Here is a 21,321-nt window from a genome sequence, read left to right as displayed (position 1 = left end):
TTCACATGGGCTCACGCTATTAACGCTCTGACCTTGGATTTCAACCAGGCAATCTGTCTAAGAGCTGGCAAAACCTTAGCTGCCCTCGGTGGCTCACTCCAAGTTCACGATTGGTATGAATGGCAGTAACTCTCCTACTGTCTGCCCGTCAGCCTTCATCCTCTTAAATAATGCAGTTCTTTACCTTTCAAGGGCTATGTTTAAATTACTTTGATGTACCAACTCAGATTCATCACTAACGATTCTTTCTGTCTCTTCTTAACCCACTTAGCTTCATCAAATGTCACAGACATCATGTGTCCTGAGCGTCCAATCATCTGTCAATAAAGACAGACACTTTCTGAAGTCTGTTAATCAGTGTACGTAATCTTTTGGAAGTTCATCTAGGTATTACTGTGTCCACTTACCCGTGTATCTTCCGACTATATTTAACCGTCTACGGTGTACTGATTGGTGTCAATCCCAAGCAGTGATGACTGGAACTAGAACTGCGGGGAAAAAATGATAGAATTGGACTGAAGATATTTTCAGTTCTACATTAAATTCCCTCAAGTCTGGACATCATGTCCTAGCCCCTATAATGTGAAATGGTGAAGGTTTTAATGTAAGCATGACTTTGCTGTAGGTTCAATCAACTTCATAGCAAATATTCAAAGATTGTAACCAACAACAGTCACTCGCAGAACTTTAAGAATGTTTAGAAATGCGAGGAAATTCCAATAAATAATTATTACTCCAGTTAAAATATTTGTCTTTAATAAACAAATTAGATTGACAGGGTTTGTGGCTTCCATTAAGGGTGAAAAAAAAAGCATGTGAACGATAATAAACTCTAGGTCTAGCAGCTGAGTCCTCCTGTGGAACACCAACATATAACTCCATATATATGTCCAGGCAGGTGAACTCTTCTTGATATCTGAGACTATAGGTGTGCAATATACATGGTTTACAATAATACTGTGATTTTGTTTAATGATGTGCAACCTGATGTTATGGAGTATTTATGTATGTTTGTATTTATGTTTGCCTGTGTTTGTTGCAGCGCAGTGTTGCCAGATTGTATTGTTTTTAATTTTATTTTGCAGGCTGAAGGCAGTTTTTGAAGAACTTGAAATCATCAGTTGTATCTGGCAACCATGCAACAGAGCAGAAATTCAGAGTCACGTGATCTCTCACTAGCAGCCAGCGTCACTGTAAATCAGGCTAGACTGACGATAAAAAACAAAAACACCTCCAGCATCACAATCTACTTCAGAATATTTAGTTCCTCGATGTTGATCAACCTCGGATATCCCTGGCAGACGGATATCCCTCAAAAGATGTCAGAAAAAATAGCTCATCAGTGAACTTGCTTCACCATCTGCACACTAACTACAAAGAAGAATATCAAAGACTCCGCTGCCAAAGAAAACCCTAAATCAGCTGTGTTGTCTGTACAACACACTAAGCACACTTGATTTTATTCAAGTATACTCAAACTTAAGTTTTAAGGAAAAAATGAGTAATTTTTTTCTTTAACACTTTGCACATTAATGAAATTCGTAAGCAACAATTACTGGTGACTAGCAGTAACACTTTCACAAATACATTGTTGAAGAATTATTGTGGGATTACTGTTATTGTCAAAGGGGACAAACAAACACATTAGTTTTTGTCCATATCACAAACCCTTATCTCAGAAAAACTGGACTGTGAGTGCCGCTGAAACTGCACCAGGACGTTCTAGCAGCATTGTCCTTCCTAACGGGACAATCAGCCAAACACAAATAAAGACTCACCCCTCGACCATCATTTCTGGACTCTTTGGTTGACACTCTCATTTAAAATAAATATTCATTAGTGCTTGATTTTTTTTTTCTAAGAAAATCCATAGTGTGAATTAATAAACAGGCTAAGTTTTTTTTTTTTTTACAGTGTAGCTGGGAACCCTGAAATCAGTTGGTGCCGGGGGTGGCATCTTGATGAGGGCTCCACATCATTATATCACTCAACTATTGGTGATAAATGATGGGATCCTCCAACTGTTTAATGCCTTTCAAATTACAAACATTTAAAACAGAATATCTTGAAGGAAGCTGCAGTCAAACCCCCCAGTACAAATCACCTAATGTCACCCCTTCATCGTCAATCCATCACCTGGATTATGGCATCTGAAAATCAGAGCTCTGTCATAATTAACCCTCTTCCTTATGAGCAGCAGACCCATTCCTGAGGCCCATTGTTGTAGTTTCTTTTATGCACTAGTTAAGCTCCCCCAACTTCTACCACAGTTTACCTGCAGTTCATTTACTTATATGGTTTTTACAGTCCAATGCGTCATCACGCCTCCCACCCTCTCCTCCCAGTCTTCTCTTGTGTCTCTCCTGACCATTTATCCTCTCCCTTTATTCTCAGTCTAAACTGTTTGCCTCTTTCTCCAACCTCAGTGTCTCTCTGGCAGCAGCAGTGTGAGTGGATATCACAGAAAATTACACTACAGTTGCAAACAAATGGCTCTTTTTCTTTGTCCCGATGTATTCTGCTCAGAGAAGAAAAAGGAAAAGCATTTCTGGTGAAATCAACCTACTCTGGGTTTGAGAAGAATACATCTCCATTAGAGATTCAGGGAAGTGTTAACCAGCAGGCAGCTGGGCCTAATGGCACAGCTAGGCTAAAGTAATGCTAACATACATACACTTTAATATCACAATGAGCACATTAAGCAAATACACAGCAAAAAAGAATCAGAAGAATATGGATTAAATGTCACAAAGTCGAAGCCCATACAAGAGTGAAAGCTTAATAAGCCCGATAAATGCCGTTCACAGATCAGCTTCATAACCATTCCATTTGTAAGGCTGTCCCAAAGGAGAAACACCAAACGTTAATAGTTTAAAGCCTTCTGAAATTTTTATCTGATTGTCCCCACTGGCTGTGGACTTAAAGAAGCTATTTAGAAACAAAAGGAGACAGTATGTTTGAATTTAAGGGGTCAAACTTTGCTACTCTCCTGATTATTGCTAAAAACAAAGACTACCAAACATCATCAACCACTCGGATGTCCTCCCTCACATCAGGGCATCCACCATATTATGGAACCACCCTGGTTATTGGACGCTAATTACCAAGACAGATAACCACAGTCTTTTGATTCTCAACTGTACCCAGTAGTTGGTGTCCCATTGGACTTTTCCAGTGGCTGGGGTCTTCAACAACGGAGGCACACATGTCACCAAAATGTCGTAGTTGACATTTCTTCACTATGCAAGTGATACTCTTCATGTTAATCACCTCAAAAAATAATTGTTCATTTGACAATTTGACACGTTCATTTGACCACATACCAAAGGCATCCAGTCACTGGTTTGCATCCAAGTCTCACAGCCATACAGCAAGATGGGAAGCACCAACATCTTTCATTCTCGTGCATAGGTATCTGTGTCAAAAGGGGCCTCTTGGCTCCATAAAGTCTTACAGGTGCTGCTTGAACTTCAAAGGCGTAAGGCCAGGAATCAATCATTCTATCCATAAACCCCCACTTTGGTCTTTGACTTCTATTCCTGCCTGCTTGCTCCATCCTCAGCATCCATCTCCAGATTTACCCCACATCCATTATCTGCACATGTCCAAATTATTTCAATCTCTACTCCCTCATTTGTATCTAAATGAGCTTTCCTGTGTCGTCCTTCTGTCATGCTCATTCCTAATCTTGTCCATCCTTATCTCTCTCAAGGAACATTGTAGCAGCCCTGTGAGCTTTTGATTTTCCACAGCAACATGTAACACTTAACAAGCACGGGGTGGGGAATACCGCAGACAAGGCAACTCACAGGGGATGGTTCGGAGGTAGAGGTTGTCCCGGATGATCTGCTGCAGCTCGTGGTCCACTGAGCCTTTCTGGAAGCGCAGGTTGAGGTAGTGGCGTAGGTCTTTGTCTATTACGCCCCCTGGAGGAACACATGAGATAGCAATATTCAGAATCAGAAAAACTAAAAAAACATGGAACGGTGCCAAACCTTGGACAGCTTTGTGGACGCATCGACTTTCACTCAGAAATCACAGTAACCTGATCTGGAACTTGCACAACGCAAACATGCACAGCAAAGAGTGCAACATGTATTCACATCATGGAAAAGAAGCTCCCAATGCGACAGGAGCACATGACCCAGAAATCACTGAAAGCCACAGTAAACAAACTAAATCCTGCAAACAAATGCTAATTATTCCACTTTGCCCAATCAGCATCTGTCACGCGGAGCAACAGATTGGTGGAGGTGTTAATTGCAGCGGTGCCCAAACACGTGGAGAAATATCGACACATAAATCACAGACCCCCCCCAAAGGCGTTGTTTCCAGATCCATTCACCTCAACCTCACCAACACTAGCACTCCAAAAACTGCAACCTTGCTTGCATCCAACAAGCCTCACTCACTCAGCAGGGCAGATTTTGCAACAAAATAAAAAAAAAAGATGGAGGGAATGATAGATGAATTGAGGTAGACACTGAGTGAACTGGGAGAAGAGGGCAAATCCCCAAAGAGGAAGATAAAACAAGCATCCACCTCCCCAAACCCAACAAATACCCCATCCGTCTACTTTCCCACCACGTAATCACATGTCTAATGGGGACAGGGCGGGACAGCTGGGCGAAAACGGGTGGGGGGGCGGTTGTCTGACTGATGTTACTTAGGGGATTCCTTGTAGATCTGTTTTTTTAATAAACCCACTTGACAGTGTTGGGACTACTGCGCATACACATGAAGAAGAAGCGGGATAGACAGTGGGCACGTTGGCTGAAAAGACATTTGTCTAACCTTCAACATCCCCCTTAAAGCAGCCACTTGGCACGGTGACAAATAGAATTTAGCTCCCCTCCCCCCAACACTTCCCTCTGAGGCAGTGACATCCAAGCATGATATGTTGGACAGCAAAACGTACATGCAATCGAAAAGAAGACAGCTCTGCCAGAGGGTAGGTGAACGATTCAAGGGTAACCTAGTTTTCAAGTTTTCTATGGGGATCTCTTTGACAGCACGTTCTGGTCCATTAGTCGTGCACATGTATGTGCACTCCTTCATTCATCAACCATCAACTCATTCATGTAGCCCTGCACGGCTGTGATCATGCAAATGCCTAATTACGGAGTCCGACTCCGTCTCTCTCAAAGACGACCTCCCGATTTTAACGTTTGAGTAAAGAAGCAGAGCTGGAGAATACTGAAAAGGTGAGCAGATATTTGCATTCATACTTGGCACGCACGCACACACACACACACACACACACACACACACACACGACGTCATGGCAAATGGCACCTCTTGCGCATTGTGCGGCCAGCGGTGCCGGTGTCCTCTTTCCGCAGGTATTGTAAAGCAAATAATCTCCACTGTCGCAAAAACAAAAAAAAAAAAAAATCTTCTGATGGAATTCCCCTGTCCTCTCCCTCAGGTTTCCAACTCCAGCTCCGCTTGCCCCAGTCTAGCCACTAACAACCAGCATGGGAGCCGAAATCACCTCTGTGTGCGCTCCACAGTGGAGGGATTAAACGGGAGAATGCAGCTGAATGAGACACAGAGCGAGCGAGTGAGAGAGAGAGAGAGTAGAGAAGAGGAGGGGAAGTGATATGTGGGTTGTGTGTGTGCGACCATTGGAGCACAGCTCTGGCAGAGGGGACTAAACGCACAGAGATCCCCCTTTTTTGGGTCCTCCTAGATTGTCAGATCCTGCAGCACCCCCTGTCTGGAACACAGGACACTACATCAGTTGTATGTTCCACTTCGAGACCGAACTCCTCGCCCTGCTGAATCAAATGCCACCCTCAGCGGCCAACACGGGCTGCTGCCGACGTCGTGCCAACACACACTGTGAAAGCAAACATGATGTTTCAGACAAAAAAAAAAAAAATCAACAAATACAGTTGCTTTTGTACTCCATGGTGGGGAAGAATGTATTGAAATAAAAAGCATGACCATGAAGAAGGAGGAAAAGGTTTGCTATCATACCAGAGATGAAATAAATAAGTGATTAAATGTGTGACTGTTTTGGTGGTAGGTTATGACGTGCTCAGAGGCATCAGGGCACTGATGTGAATCCTTTTATGACTTCATCATGACACCAATTATACCATTTTCTATACCCGCTTACTCCGATTAAGGGTCACGAAGGGGCTGGAGCCTATCCCAGCAGTCACAGGACGTGACGCACAGCACACCCTGGACAGGATGCCACCAATTATACAACTCCAATTCCAATGAAGATGGGATGTTGTGTAAAATGTAAATAACAGCAGAATACAATGATTTGCAAATCATTTTGATGAAACAAAATGAGCTTGGGCCCAAAGAAGGCAGCGGCGTTTCTGGATGTTGTTGATGTATGGTTTTCGCTTTGCATGGTAGAGTTTTAACTTGCATTTGTAGATGTAGTGACGAACTGTGTTAACTGACAATAGTTTTCTGAAGTGTTCCTGAGCCCACGCGGTAAGATCCTTTACACATTGATGTTGGTTTTTAATGCAGTGCCGCCTGAGGGATAGAAGGTCACGGGCATTCATTGTTGGTTTTCAGCCTAGCCGCTTACATGTAGAAAGTTCTCCAGATTCTCTGAATCTTCTGATTATAGTATGGACTGTAGATGATGGAATTCCTAAATTCCTTGCAATTGAATAATGAGAAACATTGTTCTTAAACTGTTGGACTATTTTTTCATGCAATTGTTCACAAAGTGGTGATCCTCACCCCATCTTTGCTTGTGAACGGCTGAGCCTTTTGGGGATGCTCCTTTTATACCCAATCATGAGTGTCCTCAGTACCCAAACATGAGTGTTGTTAGAAGGAAAGGTAATGTAACGCAGTGGTAAACATACCACTGTCCCAGCTTTTTCAAACGTGTTGCAGGCATCCATTTCAAAATGAGCAAATTTTTGCACAAAAACAATAAAGTTTATCAGTTTGAACATTAAATATCTTGTCTTTCTGGTGTATTCAATTCAATATAGGTTGAAGAGGATTTGCAAATCATTGTATTCTGTTTTTATTTACATTTTACACAACGTCCCAACTTCATTGGAATTGGGGTTATACCAATAAATCACAAATATTTTGCTGATCAACATAATCTTTATCTTGTCTCTCTCATCCTATTGGGTGCAGAGATATAGTAGAAGATATCGTAACACCATGTTTTTGTTGACCTTGACCTTTGTGCTATCCACTCCAAAACCATCTAGAGATATTTGCCTAAGTAATACCCCTACCAAGTTTGGTGAAAATCAGTCAAGCCATGTTTGAGTTATTTTGTTCAGACACACATGCACGCACACACAGGACAGATTATAATAGACTGCATCACCACTGCGTTGGCACGCAGGGTAAATACTCTGGAATTGGATCTGCACTTGTTGGGATTCTTCTATGGCACAAGACTTCCAGAAGTGTGTAAAAACCATGAACCATTTTCCCAGAAAGTATTCAGCAAGGTTGTTTGAAAGCAAAGAAGCGGCTCCCTTCTAAAATTGGAAGTCAGTTGTGGGACCACAATATAGTTTGAGTTTGCCCACATTTATAAAAATGAGAAACGTCCACTGTGGAATTCTGCCTCATCGTTGACCCAGAGGTGCATGGCAATCATTGGTTGCTTGGCTGATATGATTCTAATCATGGATCCAATATACTGTCCATGTCGTTTAACGATGACATGATAGCAGATTCAAAATATCATTATATATCAACGGCAGCCAATCTTGGCTGTTCACAAATGTTTCTCAGCTCCACTGTCAATCATTAGAAAAAGCCCAGCCCATATCAGATAAGTGCTTTTGATTGGCCTGGCTGATTTCTGACAGGGTGTTTCACAGGGAGAAACACCCTGCACCTCAGATTTTTTTTAGTTCACAAGCGAGATTTAAGACATTCATCAAGAAGAAGAATGGAAAAAAGAGCCAAGTTTGAACTTGTTGCAGATTTTCAAACGTGACACTTTGACACATTTTTCTTTTTTTTGGGTTCAAACGTAACCCCGCACCTCTCCATGTGACATTTCCATGATATCTCCAGGTATCACATCTTCTTTTCACAGTACAAACAAAATGATGAGTAGCTGACTCCAAGTCCAAAATTCTGATCATCGTCATGAAAGCGATGGGGAATGGTTTAATCTCTGGGACACATTCTGCCCGAGCTGTGACAGACTGGCATCCCATCCAGGGTGTGCCCCGCCTCTCACCCTATGAGAGCTGGGATCAGTTCCAGTCCTACCCATGACCTTCAACAGGTAGATGGACGGATAGTTTGAGCAATGACAATACACAGTAACGTATTAACCTGCTTCTAACACATTTTAAATTGGTATACAATCAACATCATCATACTATTATTACTATTAGTATTATTTTTTGGTTTTAAACACCCATAAAAAAGGCAACTTGTTTAGTCTGGTTTTGATTCTTCACAAGTTATTCACAAAAATAATTAATATCTTTGGATTTTGTCCTGTTGATTTGTCAAAACCAAAAACATTCTGGGACATGTATTCAGGTTCTGAATAACTGTCCATTATTTTATTTATTGTTATAATTTACCATTTGCTAACATAAATGACTCATCTATTAACTGCTGAAGTAATTGACAGATTAATCAATACTGATATAATCACTCATTGCATATCCAGTAGAACTGCAACAATGAATCAGTTAACTTATTGACTGTTATATTAATCAACAACTATTTCAATAATCAATGAATCGTTTTGAGCAATTTCTTAAAAATCCAAATTCTCTGATTTCGACTTCTTAAATGTGAATATATTTTGGTTTGTTTTATTCCTAAGTGGCAGTAAACTGAATATCTCCACTATATCTATTTGAAGGCATCATCTTGGGCTCTCAGCAACATTTTTCACCATTTTCTGAGATTTGATAGTACGACGGAGTTTTAGGGCCACATTGAATTTCTTTTTTTTGGGGGGGGGGGGATTTTGAGAATAAAGTCGTAATATTATATTACGATTTATTCTCGTAAAATTACGACTTTATTCTCGTGATATTACGACTTTATTCTCGAAGTCTTAAAATTACGACTTTATTCTCGTAATATTCCGACTTTATTCTCGTAATATTCCGACTTTATTCTTGATGTCTAAAAAAAATTTCTATGTGGCCCTACAATGCCGTTGTATGATAGAACTAATAAGTATTCAATTAAAAGAGAAAATAATCAACTTCTTAGTCAATTGTGAAAATAATTGTTAGTTGCAACCATAATTCCTTAGTACAACTTGTGTATTCATTTGAAAGCTTTGCACAAGGCAAAGTTTAACGACCTCTCATTCACCATCAGAGATTTTGTTTTTTAAAATAATTTTTAATTTCACCATGTATTCACAGCAACACGCCTCGAGCTGTTCTGACTTCCTGAACAGGACTAGACACATAAAGATCTGTCTGAAGAAATACTCATCAGTTGTAGAAAAAGTCTGATGTTTCTTACCTAATTAACCCTTTTTTTTTGGTTTGTTTGTTTAATCAGTACATGGAAACCAGCAGCGTCTTATTTTTAAAAGAAAATGTGACTTAAATTTGGCAGATTCTCACCGTGGCATGTTTCCGTTCACGTCGCCTTTGTTTCCGTCGCCTCCCTTTGCTTTGACTAAACCATATGTTCTTCTGTATTTATGAGCTCATATAACATTTGCAAGCCCTCGAACACAGCTTAAGCTTTATAGCTGCTCGAACTAAACAGCAGTGACAAATGTCTGACTTTAAGATGTTTTTTTTGTCACTCTTCTCAAAATTAAAGGCAACAAAAAAACAAGTATAGATCTCGATCATCTATGAAAAATGATCACCTCCTCTGTTTTGACACAACTGCAACAACATGTCATAAGTGAAGCAGCTCTTCTTCCACCGAGCCAAGTAAAGCACTGAGTGGTGTGCCTGCTTAGGAAGATGCACTTGGGTGTAAAAGCAGCTTTAGCGACGTGGATGAAGGAGGATGACAGTCCTGCCATCATGACTGATGGAGATGATTGTGAAGGATGAGACTGACACTGAGCAGAAGGAGAAGAAAAGACGCGTAGAGGGCACCAGAAGTGTCAACGTGCACATGCAACATGAAAAACCTCTCAGGATGGGATGGAAAAACCCATCTCTGCAGCTGGAGCTGGGAAAACCAAAAGCAGGCTTGATAGCAATTTTCTGAACAGATGGGTGAAGAAAATTTGTTCTTGCTTTGCAGAAGAACTGAATATACCATTTAGGCTCAGCAGGTGTCACGCAAATCTGCTGGGAGGCTGAGAGAAAAACAACAGCCTGTTGAGAGTAAAAAAAAAAAAAAAAAAAAAAAAGAGAGGATGTGGTTCCTCTGGGGGACAGAGATGCTGCAAACAGCTACCTGCTGCAGCACCAAACAAAACGTGCACACGTTCACGCATTCACACAGCATGCCGTATAAATCCCGCAAGGTCGAGAAAAGCAAATTTATCAACAGCTTTTCATCGCTATCTCATCACTTTTCACATCAAACAACAAAAAAATTAAAAAATGACGCATCAATTACAATTAAGTCTTCTTGAATATGATTCCACAAGCTTGGTGCACCTATCTTTGGGCAGTTTGGTCCATTCCTCTTTGCAGCACCTCTCAAGCGCCATCAGGTTGGATGGGGAGCGTTTGTGCACAGACATTTCAGATCTCTCCAGAGACGTTCAATCAGATCCAGGTCTGGGCTCTGGCTGGACCACTCAAGGACATTCACAGAGTTGTCCTGAAGCCACTCCTTTGATATCTTGGCTGTGTGCATAGGATCATCATCACTGTCCTGCTGAAAGATAAACCGTCACCAGAGTCTGATGTCAACAGTGCTCTGGAGCAGGTTTTCATCCAGGATGTCTCTGTACATTGCTGCATTCATCTTTCCCTCAATCCTCACTAGTCTCCCAGTTCCCACTGCTAAAAAACATCGTCACAGTATCATGCTGTGAGGATGCTGCATTTTGTCACATACACAACACCACAGAACCGCCTTGGGTCCTGGATAGCAAAAAACCAGGCAGGTAACTGGTCTATTCCCACACCTCTAAAATAACCATTTATCTGCTGCAGCCAGGTAAGACATGGGCATCGCCGTGGCCTTATCCAGCTACTGGGGTCCTCAACACTCAGGTACCTGTGTGCTGCATCATGCACAGAGAAACGGGCCACAGGGCCAAAATGTCATAGCTGACACTCCCTCACAATGCAAGCGATCCTCCTCATCCTAGTCTCTCTTAGTAACAGCTCGCTTAATACAAAGTCATTCCAGTGGTACCCAAGGATCTTCTGAGACACTGAGTACCCAAGACATCCAGTCGTTGCCTGAGCTCAGTGGTTAGTATGCAAGTCTTACAACCATACGGCAAGACAGGCAGCACTAGGATCCTACAGACTTGGACCTTTGTTTGCCTGCAAAGATATCGCATCACCAAACACCTCTGTCCAATAACCTCATGACTCCACAAGCTGTTCACAGGTACCTCTTGATCTCAAAGGTCCAGGACTCAGACATGTATGCCACTGGCGAGATAAGTGAATGTCTCTACAAAATTAATAATTAATTGCCCAGAACTCTGTGACGCTAATTCACAAAGACAAAATTCCAAATATGTACTGTTTTCAACTTCTCAAATAAGGATTTTCAATTTCAAGTTGGTATAATTGCAAGTACTTAAAAAAATAGATAAAGAAATTTCCACAATTTAATCAATATATGACCAAGGTAGAATTAAAAGTATTCCATAAAGAATGTACGTAATAAACATCCTCAAGGCAAATTCTCCAACTTGAGTGTATGTATCAGTCGGAATACTGGGGGTTTTCACTAAAGAGACCCGAGCCTTGTTTTCTAGTTCAAAGCTCTCAGGCAGCATGTTCATCTAATTCACAGTCCAGCTTCATAAAAATAAGAAACAATTAAGAAAAAACAACAATGTTGTTACGGTTCTGCAAAAACATTTGGTCATGGGTTCGGATATATTGCTGCAGGTAATTTAACATGAATGAACAGATGGTTATGAATACCATATTCCATTTTTGCTCATAAACACCCCCAAATTTTAAACATTTTAGCTTTAAATCTCTATAAACAGGAAGATTTCAAACCCAAATATTCAAGTTTAAGAAAATTCATCCATGTAACAAGGATATATCTTGACTTCCAGAACTAGTTCCCAGGCACAACACCCTTTCTTGCATTTCCTACATGAAATATGATTATAGAACATCATTTGCTCTTTTACAACAATCTGCTTCTCGCTCCTTGAAACTTCAACAAGAACAGTCTTTGTCCCGCAGGTGATTACGCAGAGTACCGTCCTTCTGTTGCTTTACGGTGGTGACCAGCCGCCGCTCACACACCACCTGTCTGCTCGTGTGCCTGCGAGTGTGCCAGCTTTTTCTGATGTGCAGTGTCTGTCTCACAGCAGGGAAGGCCTGGTCCATTTTAGCCTGGGAAAAGGACAAATCCTGCTGCTGGAGCAAGAAATGGAAGATGTCCTTCACATGCTGCTGTGCCTTCAAATAGTCACGCCGAAGCAGTGGATTGATGAGAAACAGCATGGGAGTGCAGGCTGGCATCCAACTGGCACAACTCTCAAAAACACTCAAATACACACACACACACACACACACACACACACACACACACACACACACACACACACACACACACACACACACACACACACACACACACACACACACACACACACACACACACATACATATAAGTCCTAGACGTCTGGCCATTTCAAAGGCTGGGATACCAGGCACACACATTTCACCACTGATATAAGTTAATCTTTCAACAAATTTGACACGTTCAAACACAAACACACTTCTGATGACAGAGTCCAAGAAGTTGGCTATTACTCTTGATTCAGGACAGGTGCAAACCCAAAAAAGCTCCAATTCCTCACTCCATTAATTCCACAAAGATCAACATCCAAAGTCTGGATACATTTGGCTGGTGAACAGGGTGGATGGGCTTCAGGGCTGATGCATGATTTATGAATTCTTCTTCATATTAACACTGGCGTTTACTTCTGCACTGTGCACTGTGCATGTCTGCATCGCCTGACGCAGAAAATTACAGGTAATCAAATGTAAATGTTTTGACAAACATCTTGTTAAAATTTTATCAGCACATCGTTCTGCTGCATGTGGAAAGGAGTCGATTGGTTGAATTTTCCAAATAGTGGAGCAGATGGAGGAGCTTGATGTTTACAGCAAATGCAAATGCAAAAAAAACAAAAACAAAAGAAAAGCATCAGTTTCATCACAGGTAATTGCATTCTGTCATAAGCTAAGACAGACTTGGGAAAGCTAACATTCTATTCTATACAAGCAGGGTAAAACTGCTTGTGCTATGTGGTTCTTCTACTATGGTTTATGGTGCCAACATGTAGGATGATCCAGTGAAGGGTTGCAAAAAATAAAAAAACAAACAAATCATGAAACCAAAAACCAGACTATTTTACACATGCTGAAGAATGGGCTGTGCACCATTAAAAATTCCTGAGGTCTATAACATTAACTATCATGAAGTGCCTATGATTGTTTTGAATGTAATTTTGCAAAATGCAAGGTTAAAAACTTCATTCGGAATGTTCAGGATGTGGAAACAGGAGATCATCAAGCCGTGTTTTCATTTCTTTTTCATTTTAATTTCTAAAAAACCTGCAAATTTTTCCATTACTTTTCTTATTTCCTTCCCAATTTTCTCATTCCTCGTTTATCCTCATTTCCTTTTCTATTTCTCATTCCAGTATTAGGGCAGTATTATTAGACGGTATTGCTTAAATTTTCATTGTTACGCAGATGATACCCAGCTTTATCTATCCATGAAGCCAGAGGATACGCACCAATTAGCTAAACTGCAGGATTGTCTTACAGACATAAAGACATGGATGACCTCTAATTTCCTGCTTTTAAACTCAGATAAAACTGAAGTTATTGTACTTGGCCCCACAAATCTTAGAAGCATGGTGTCTAACCAGATCGTTACTCTGGATGGCATTTCCCTGATCTCTAGTAATACTGTGAGAAATCTTGGAGTTATTTTTGATCAGGATATGTCATTCAAAGCGCATATTAAACAAATATGTAGGACTGCCTTTTTGCATTTACGCAATATCTCTAAAATCAGAAAGGTCTTGTCTCAGAGTGATGCTGAAAAACTAATTCATGCATTTATTTCCTCTAGGCTGGACTATTGTAATTCATTATTATCAGGTTGTCCTAAAAGTTCCCTAAAAAGCCTTCAGTTGGTTCAGAATGCTGCAGCTAGAGTACTGACGGGGACTAGCAGGAGAGAGCATATCTCACCCGTGTTGGCCTCCCTTCATTGGCTTCCTGTTAATGCTAGAATAGAATTTAAAATTCTTCTTCTTACTTATAAGGTTTTGAATGATCAGGTCCCATCTTATCTTAGGGACCTCGTAGTACCATATTACCCCATTAGAGCGCTTCGCTCTCAGACTGCGGGCTTACTTGTAGTTCCTAGGGTTTGTAAGAGTAGAATGGGAGGCAGAGCCTTCAGCTTTCAGGCTCCTCTCCTGTGGAACCAGCTCCCAATTCAGATCAGGGAGACAGATACCCTCTCTACTTTTAAGATTAGGCTTAAAACTTTCCTTTTCGCTAAGGCTTATAGTTAGGGCTGGATCGGGTGACCCTGGACCATCCCTTGGTTATGTTGCTTTAGACGTAGACTGTGTTTCATAATTATTGTATGGCCTTGCCTTGCAATGTGGAGCGCCTTGGGGCAACTGTTTGTTGTGATTTGGCGCTATACAAGAAAAAAGTTGATTGATTGATTGATTCCTCATTTGCTTCCCCATTTCTCATTTCCCTCTCCATTTTCTCATTCCTCATTTATCCTCATTTCCTTTTCTATTTCTCATTCCTCATTTGCTTCCCTATTTCTCATTTCCCTCTCCATTTTCTCATTCCTCATTTTATCCTCATTTCATTCCCCATTTTCTCATTCCTCATTTATCCTCATTTCATTACCCATTTTCTCATTCCTCATTAGTCCTCATTTGGTTCCCCATTATCATCATTTCTTTCTCCATTTTGTCATTCCTTCCTCAGTTCCTTCTGAATTTCCTTCCTCATTTCCTTCAAATTTCTAAACATGTTGATAATGCCTTCCTTCAGTTAGATTCCTTCCTCATTTAATTTCTCAAGTCTTTTGTTCCATACCTGAATAAGGAAACCGGCCAAGAATGAACCATGATTTGAACCTTATCGTGACTTTGGAATTGTGTTTCGTAGGTGTAGCATTGCCATCCACCTCTGAAGGGTGAAATGTAGAAGAAGCAGAAGCAGAAGATGATGATGATGATGATGACGATTGGGTGAAGCTGAAGACAGACATAACCAACCAGTGCACCCATTCAACTTTTTTTCATCATTTTTTTAACATCATTCACAGGAAAAGATTTCAAAACAGTCACTGTCCATTCCTTCTCAAAGGTGAAGCTTCACCAAGCAGAAGGTAGATGAGCAATTTAACGGGAATGAGAAAGTTGATGGAGATGGCACCGGTTCAAAATGAAGATGCATTCTGACACAGACGTGCCTTTCCACTGAGGAACTAACAACAGCAGGACGTGGCGCATTGAGCGAGTACATGGAGAGCCCCGCGCGATGGCTTTGAAGTTCAAGAGAGTGTGAAATAACCTCACCTCACTCAGCTCAGAGTGCTAAAGTAGTGCATCCAGCCCTAACATGCTAATGTCACCGTGGCAGAAGATCACTCAACAGGAGGAAAAGTGCCGTTCGCTTAACGCGTCCGTCGATCTTTCACCATGTCCTGTCAAAAACCTCACCTAAAAACACCTCGCCGTGCCACTACACCACTTCTGCAAAACAAAATTCGACCAAAAGCGTTCAAGTGTGATGGCGCGATGACCAGAATGTTAAGAAGGCCAAGAGGGCAAACGCCGCACTTCAAAATGCGGTTACCTTGACAACAATTGTGTTCCTATGACAGCAAACACCGTCCTCAGACACTCAGCACGTCTCCATGCGATGTCCTAATTAATTTTGTGCACGTGGAATGTTCTCTCTGTAGGGCATTTCCTCTGAGAAAATACAACAGACACATACTAGAGATGTCCAAAATTTAAACCAAAGAACTTACTGCTTATTACAAGTAAACTAACTGAATTGCAACCATATAATTGTTTGCAGGAACATCTACAGTCATTTGTAGTATATTTGCACAAAGAATTTAACTCCTGAACATGCAAAAATTTAAGAAAACAGATGAAAAACATCAACGAAATCAAACACTGCCTTAAACGTTCAATCGTGCCTCCAAATAGATTTGTTATTGGACATGGCATGGGTATTTCCTCCCACTTGATCCGATTGCTAAATAATCCAGAACCATCAGTGACTGCACCTGACAATCTGGCAATCAAAATAAATAAATGCAAAGCCAGATCTGACTGGAGCAAGCAGCCACGTTAACCCTCCGCTATAGCTGCAATTAGCATTTACTTTCAGGAACTAGCTATTAATGAAAACTAAAAAGATGTTGCTTGCAACAGCCAAGCACACATACTAATACTTTAAGTAGACAGATTTTTCAGTGGATTCTCACACCGAAAAATTAGCCCATTTAAATCTGGTTGTGAGGTGTTTTAAATCAGTTCCAAACCACTTGAAGCAATTTTACTGTTAATTCACAGTTACTATCTGGTGTAAATCCTCAAATTTGAAGACCACTTCCGAAATTTGGCATACATCTTTGTACATTACTTCAAGGATGATTATGTTATCGTAATAGTTACTATGCACGGCAGAGCGCGTAGCGGGTCCTGTGTGCGCGTCTGTATGTGAACAATAAAACTTGAGATTTGAACCAAACCGGACCCAATTTAGTGGAATAATTGAGGGTTAGCCAAGCACAAAGTTATTTTATTTTCAGAAAAAAAGAAAGAAAAAAAAATCACTTAAAAGACAAAGTTACAGGCCAAGGCCAAAGGTTGGAGCCAATTCTATTTTTCTCTTCGTCAACTTGTATTTTAAATGCTTAGCCCAAGTTGTGTAAACATTCTGAGTTACGTGAGCAGCCACAAAAACGACCAAATCCAGTGTCGTCTTCTTGCCTCGGAGATAGACCGAGCATTACTCCTCAAAGAGAAGACAAAGTGGATGCTTTGAGACTGCAAGTAAAATGGCAGGAAGTGAAGGGCGCGGGAAGGGTCGATATTTAGTTTATTAATTGGAATATAATTTAAAGGCAGAGTCTGCATCTGGAAACCAGCACCTCAAGAAATACAGTCATTGAGGTCCACTGAAATAAGTAACAATCTATACGGGCCCACAGAGGAGAGGTAGGTTTAAGGGGGAAAAGGCTATTTACTTAAATATACGAGGTCTGTTATAAAAGTATCCGACCTTTTTATTTTTTCCAAAAACCTGATGGATTTGAATCACGTGTGCTTGTATAAGCCAACCTTGAACCTTTGTGCGCATGCGTGATTTTTTTCACGCCTGTCGATTGCGTCATTTGCTTGTAAGCAGCCTTTGTGTGAGGATGGGTGGAGTCTCTCGTTGGATTTTCTTTGCAAGGAAAATGGCTGAACGACTGGAGAGCGCGACTGCATCAAATTTTACCAGAAACTGGGTGACAGCCAGGTGGAAACCATTCAGATTATTCAGACAGCTTTCGGTGACGATCCTCTGGGCATCACACAGATTAAGGAGCGCTACAACCGGTTTAAAGATGGCCGCACAACGGTGGACAGCGCGCCACGCTCTGGTCGGCCATCAACATGCTGAAATGACCAGATCATTTCCAAAGTGAACGCTGTGGTGATGTGGGACCATCGTATGATTATCCGAGAAATGGCAGAAGAGGTGGACATCAGCACTTTTTTGGCACATTCCACTGTGACAGAAGATTTGGCCATGAAAACATTTGCAGCGAAATTCATCGACACAAAGCTGATGGCGCAGCAAAAGCGCCACCATGTTGAAGTCTCACAGGACATGTTGTGACATGCCCAGCTCGTCCGCAATTTCTTGGATAGTCACACGACTGAAAAGCCACCAAAAGCCGTCTGAATCTTCCGAAGAGCTGCTAAAGGCTGCTTACAAGCAAATGACACAACCGACAACCGCGTGAAAAAAAAATCACGCATGCACATGAAGGTTCAAGGTTGGCTCATGCAAGCACACGTGATTCAAATCCTTCAGGTTTTTGAAAAAAATAAAAAGGTCGGATACTTTTCTAACAGACCTCGTGTACTTGAAAAATTCCATCTAACAGCCAAAGGCATGGACACATTTATGTTTTAGCAACTCACTGAAGCTTGACTTCAGCTACAAGCAAGTGATGAATGATTGGGGTCAACTGCAGCAAAGTTGCAGAAAACATTGATGTATTGATATTAACGAGTCACAAGCTAAGAGCTGAGCCATAATGACTGCCACTGGGTTTACTTGTAGACAGTGTCAGTGATACAGCACAGTTCTTATTGTCCCTTACCAGGGCCGATTTAATTGAACTAACCCAATCAGAGCCCAGGAGCGCTCTGCTCTGCTGAGCTCGGCAGCTCCGCTAATAGAAGCTGATGGAAGAAAGATTAAAAATATTGCTGCTGAATCACGCCTTGCATATCCCACACTCCCTGTTATGTTTATTTGTGCTGGCATAGATGAATTATGGGAAATGATAAGGCAGCCGTGTAAGCGGCTCGCGTATTTGTGTGTGCACAAACAGAGCCGATATGATATTCTATGTAAATGTTTTCTTTAGCGGGTGTAATGGGGGTAAAGTGGTGTCTGTGCAAAGTGAGCTGTTGAATATTCTTTTTTCAATTATGTTTTAATGAACTGTGACAGTGCAAGGCTCAGTGGGGAAGATTCGATGAAATATTTGCTGGAAATTTAATTTTGAAGACGTGGGACTGCAGGAGGGCTGGAGCCAAGATGCGCACAGAGAGACGCCGACTGCCACCTGCCAAAAAAAAACAAACAAAAACAACAGCGTCGTGACAGCAGAAAGTAATCCGTCAAGCTTTTAGTTTATTTTTTTGTTTGTCTCCGCCATGCGCAGACGCGCTCGAGATTTAACGTGATTTGCTTGTTGTTTTTTTCTTTTTTTGTTTTTTCTTGCTCAGTCATGCAAGCACACAAACAGGAGATTTATGGAAAGCCGGTCCAATGTGACCCAAACATCCGCTCCGGTGGCAACCTTTGCTGTCAAAATAGCCGCCGCACGCAGCCAATCACAGCACGCTTCAAAGGCCTTTTCGCCCGATTCTAGTATTTGGCAGCCCGACTCTGCATTACAGCTTTCTGAGTGAATTGGAGAAGTCTTTGTGAGAATAATGCTTTTTATGGCTGAACCAGGACTTTGCATGAAAAGTGAGATGCAATGAGATGCCCCCCCCCGACTCATCATGCTGCATCCTCTGCAGAACAACATTTAGACTGCAGCACAAGAGCTGCACGCCTTTTGTTTTAAATCACCTGAGGTAATCAATCTCCCACGGGGACCCTTGTCAGGTCGGATCTCGACATGAATTCAACATGAATCCGGGGAGAGTTCCTGGCTGCTGCACAGGGGAAGCACTCAACAAGAAACCATTTTGGTGCACAGTGGAGGTTTTTAGGAGAGGAACACAGCTTGAATATCTCCAGCGCATTATTAAGCACCCGGTATCTAGGACAAAGTACACCGTAAAAGGTCATACGCACTGTTTGAAAATGCATCATGCAAATCAGCGGCTTTACATTTGCATACAAATGAAGTCATATTTAAGCGGTTACAAAAATGCGAGGCCAAAAAAGTCAAAGAAAAAAGGAAAAAATAAAATAAAAAATTGTGTTTAGCTTCTTATCTTAATAAAAATTGTATATTTCATTATCTTGTCAGCCAGAAACAGCAAAAACCTCAGAATTGATCCAAATCTGCTTTGAACTGATCGATGGCTCAGTTTTAAAGATATGAACTGGCTGAGTTGAGCTGAGTTGAGCTGAGTTGAGCGTACTTCTGTGTCTTCAAACTCTTGGAAAAGTTCAAAGGCCAGTGTGAGGCTTTCGCCAAACTGGTCACAGGAGTGTTAACTGTGCAGTGTAAAAACAAAATCAACACGTCTGACAGTGGGAGGTGGTATAACAGATAAACATGACCAGTCAGTTCACAATTTGTTAATAGTGTCATATTGGATCACAACGGGAAAGTTACACTCCACTATTTATGGTATGTTGACAACCGCTGGCTTCTTCTTCTGGGCTCCTTCTATGCTGCACTTTCTGCTACTGTTGAGCAGAAGTAGCACCCAAGTGCTACAGCACAGTAGTAAAAACCTGAAGAACAAGGACAATGAAAGCTTTAATTTAATAAAGATTTGTGTTGGGATTGCAACAGGCCGTTTTAATATGAAAAGTATCCTTCTTGAATTGAAATAGATATTGCAGTGTTTAAGTGAGAATAGTTTATATTAGTAGTACGGTTAGGGATCCTCCCACAAACTACTGCCGTTTCTTTCAAGTGTGATTAAGGTACTGCCAATGGCTCTCAGCAGACTGACCAGCAACTTATTTGTAGCCTCCTTTTATTGCTGCCTGGCACCTGTTATTTGTTCTATTCATTACTGCCACATGGCATTTCAGCTGGAGCAGAACGTATATGATGGGCGGCAGCTCTATGCTGCATCAATACTGACTGAATTAAAGGGGTATTATTTGGCAAAATTGCATTTTGCTGACATCTCGATGCTATACATGGTTAGGGTTTCATGTAAAACATCCCCAGGGTCTGACAATTTAATGATTTCACATGTAGAAATTCTCCTGCTGGATGAAGCTTGTTTTAGACTTCTGTGACACATGTAAGGGAAGTCCCCACCTCGGAGATTATGCACCCGGTGTTCTCGTAGATAACCAAAAAGCAATTCCGTGAAAGCCTTCAGACAGAGCAGGAAAATCTAAATAAAATCAACTGGCCAGTGTTGCACGGTCCATTTTTCCTGTAATGGCTGTGCAAAGCACCTCATTGACTTTTCTCTGTGCAAGATTATCTTAATTATCAAATAGTCTGCGGTCAGCGGCGTTCAGTGGCAGGGAGGTTAAAGTAAAGGACACACCAGCAAGGTCAATTTCAGTTCCACTGAAAGGTTAGCACATGAAATTAACCTGAACATAATGAAAAAAGAGACCCACTCTTGCTCCACTATTGATAGATGCTACTCATTTCCTGCCTAGTGCTCCCCAAAGTGTTTGATTTTGTTGGGGCCAAAGGGGGTATTTTGTCTTCAAAAGAAGGGGAGAAGTTTCTTCTCTGTGGGCT

At 41.3% G+C, this 21,321-nt stretch overlaps 1 protein-coding gene across 2 annotated transcripts in view; it reads right to left on the bottom strand.

Moving 5' to 3' along the window:
• The window catches only part of LOC117504400 (membrane-associated guanylate kinase, WW and PDZ domain-containing protein 2-like), a 105,605-nt gene that overhangs the window by 11,386 nt on the left and 72,898 nt on the right, over window positions 1–21,321 (bottom strand). Inside the window, exons 1-2 of one of the 2 annotated variants that reach the window (XR_004558789.1) lie at window positions 5,296–5,668; window positions 3,809–3,926 (exon numbers count right to left, since the gene is read on the bottom strand). Coding sequence is in view for 1 of the 2 variants with exons in the window: in XM_034163871.1 (XP_034019762.1) it covers window positions 3,810–3,926 (117 nt within the window). In the remaining variant the exon portion in view is untranslated. Of the gene's footprint in view, window positions 1–3,808; window positions 3,927–5,295; window positions 5,669–21,321 lie in introns of those variants that run through there. The other variant, XM_034163871.1, reaches the window with a different exon arrangement.

This window comes from Thalassophryne amazonica, chromosome 22, assembly GCF_902500255.1.
Source record: "Thalassophryne amazonica chromosome 22, fThaAma1.1, whole genome shotgun sequence".
Lineage (NCBI taxonomy): Eukaryota > Metazoa > Chordata > Actinopteri > Batrachoidiformes > Batrachoididae > Thalassophryne > Thalassophryne amazonica.
The sequence above is the reverse complement of the archived record's forward strand: the minus strand, read 5'-3'. Positions and strand labels throughout refer to the sequence as shown.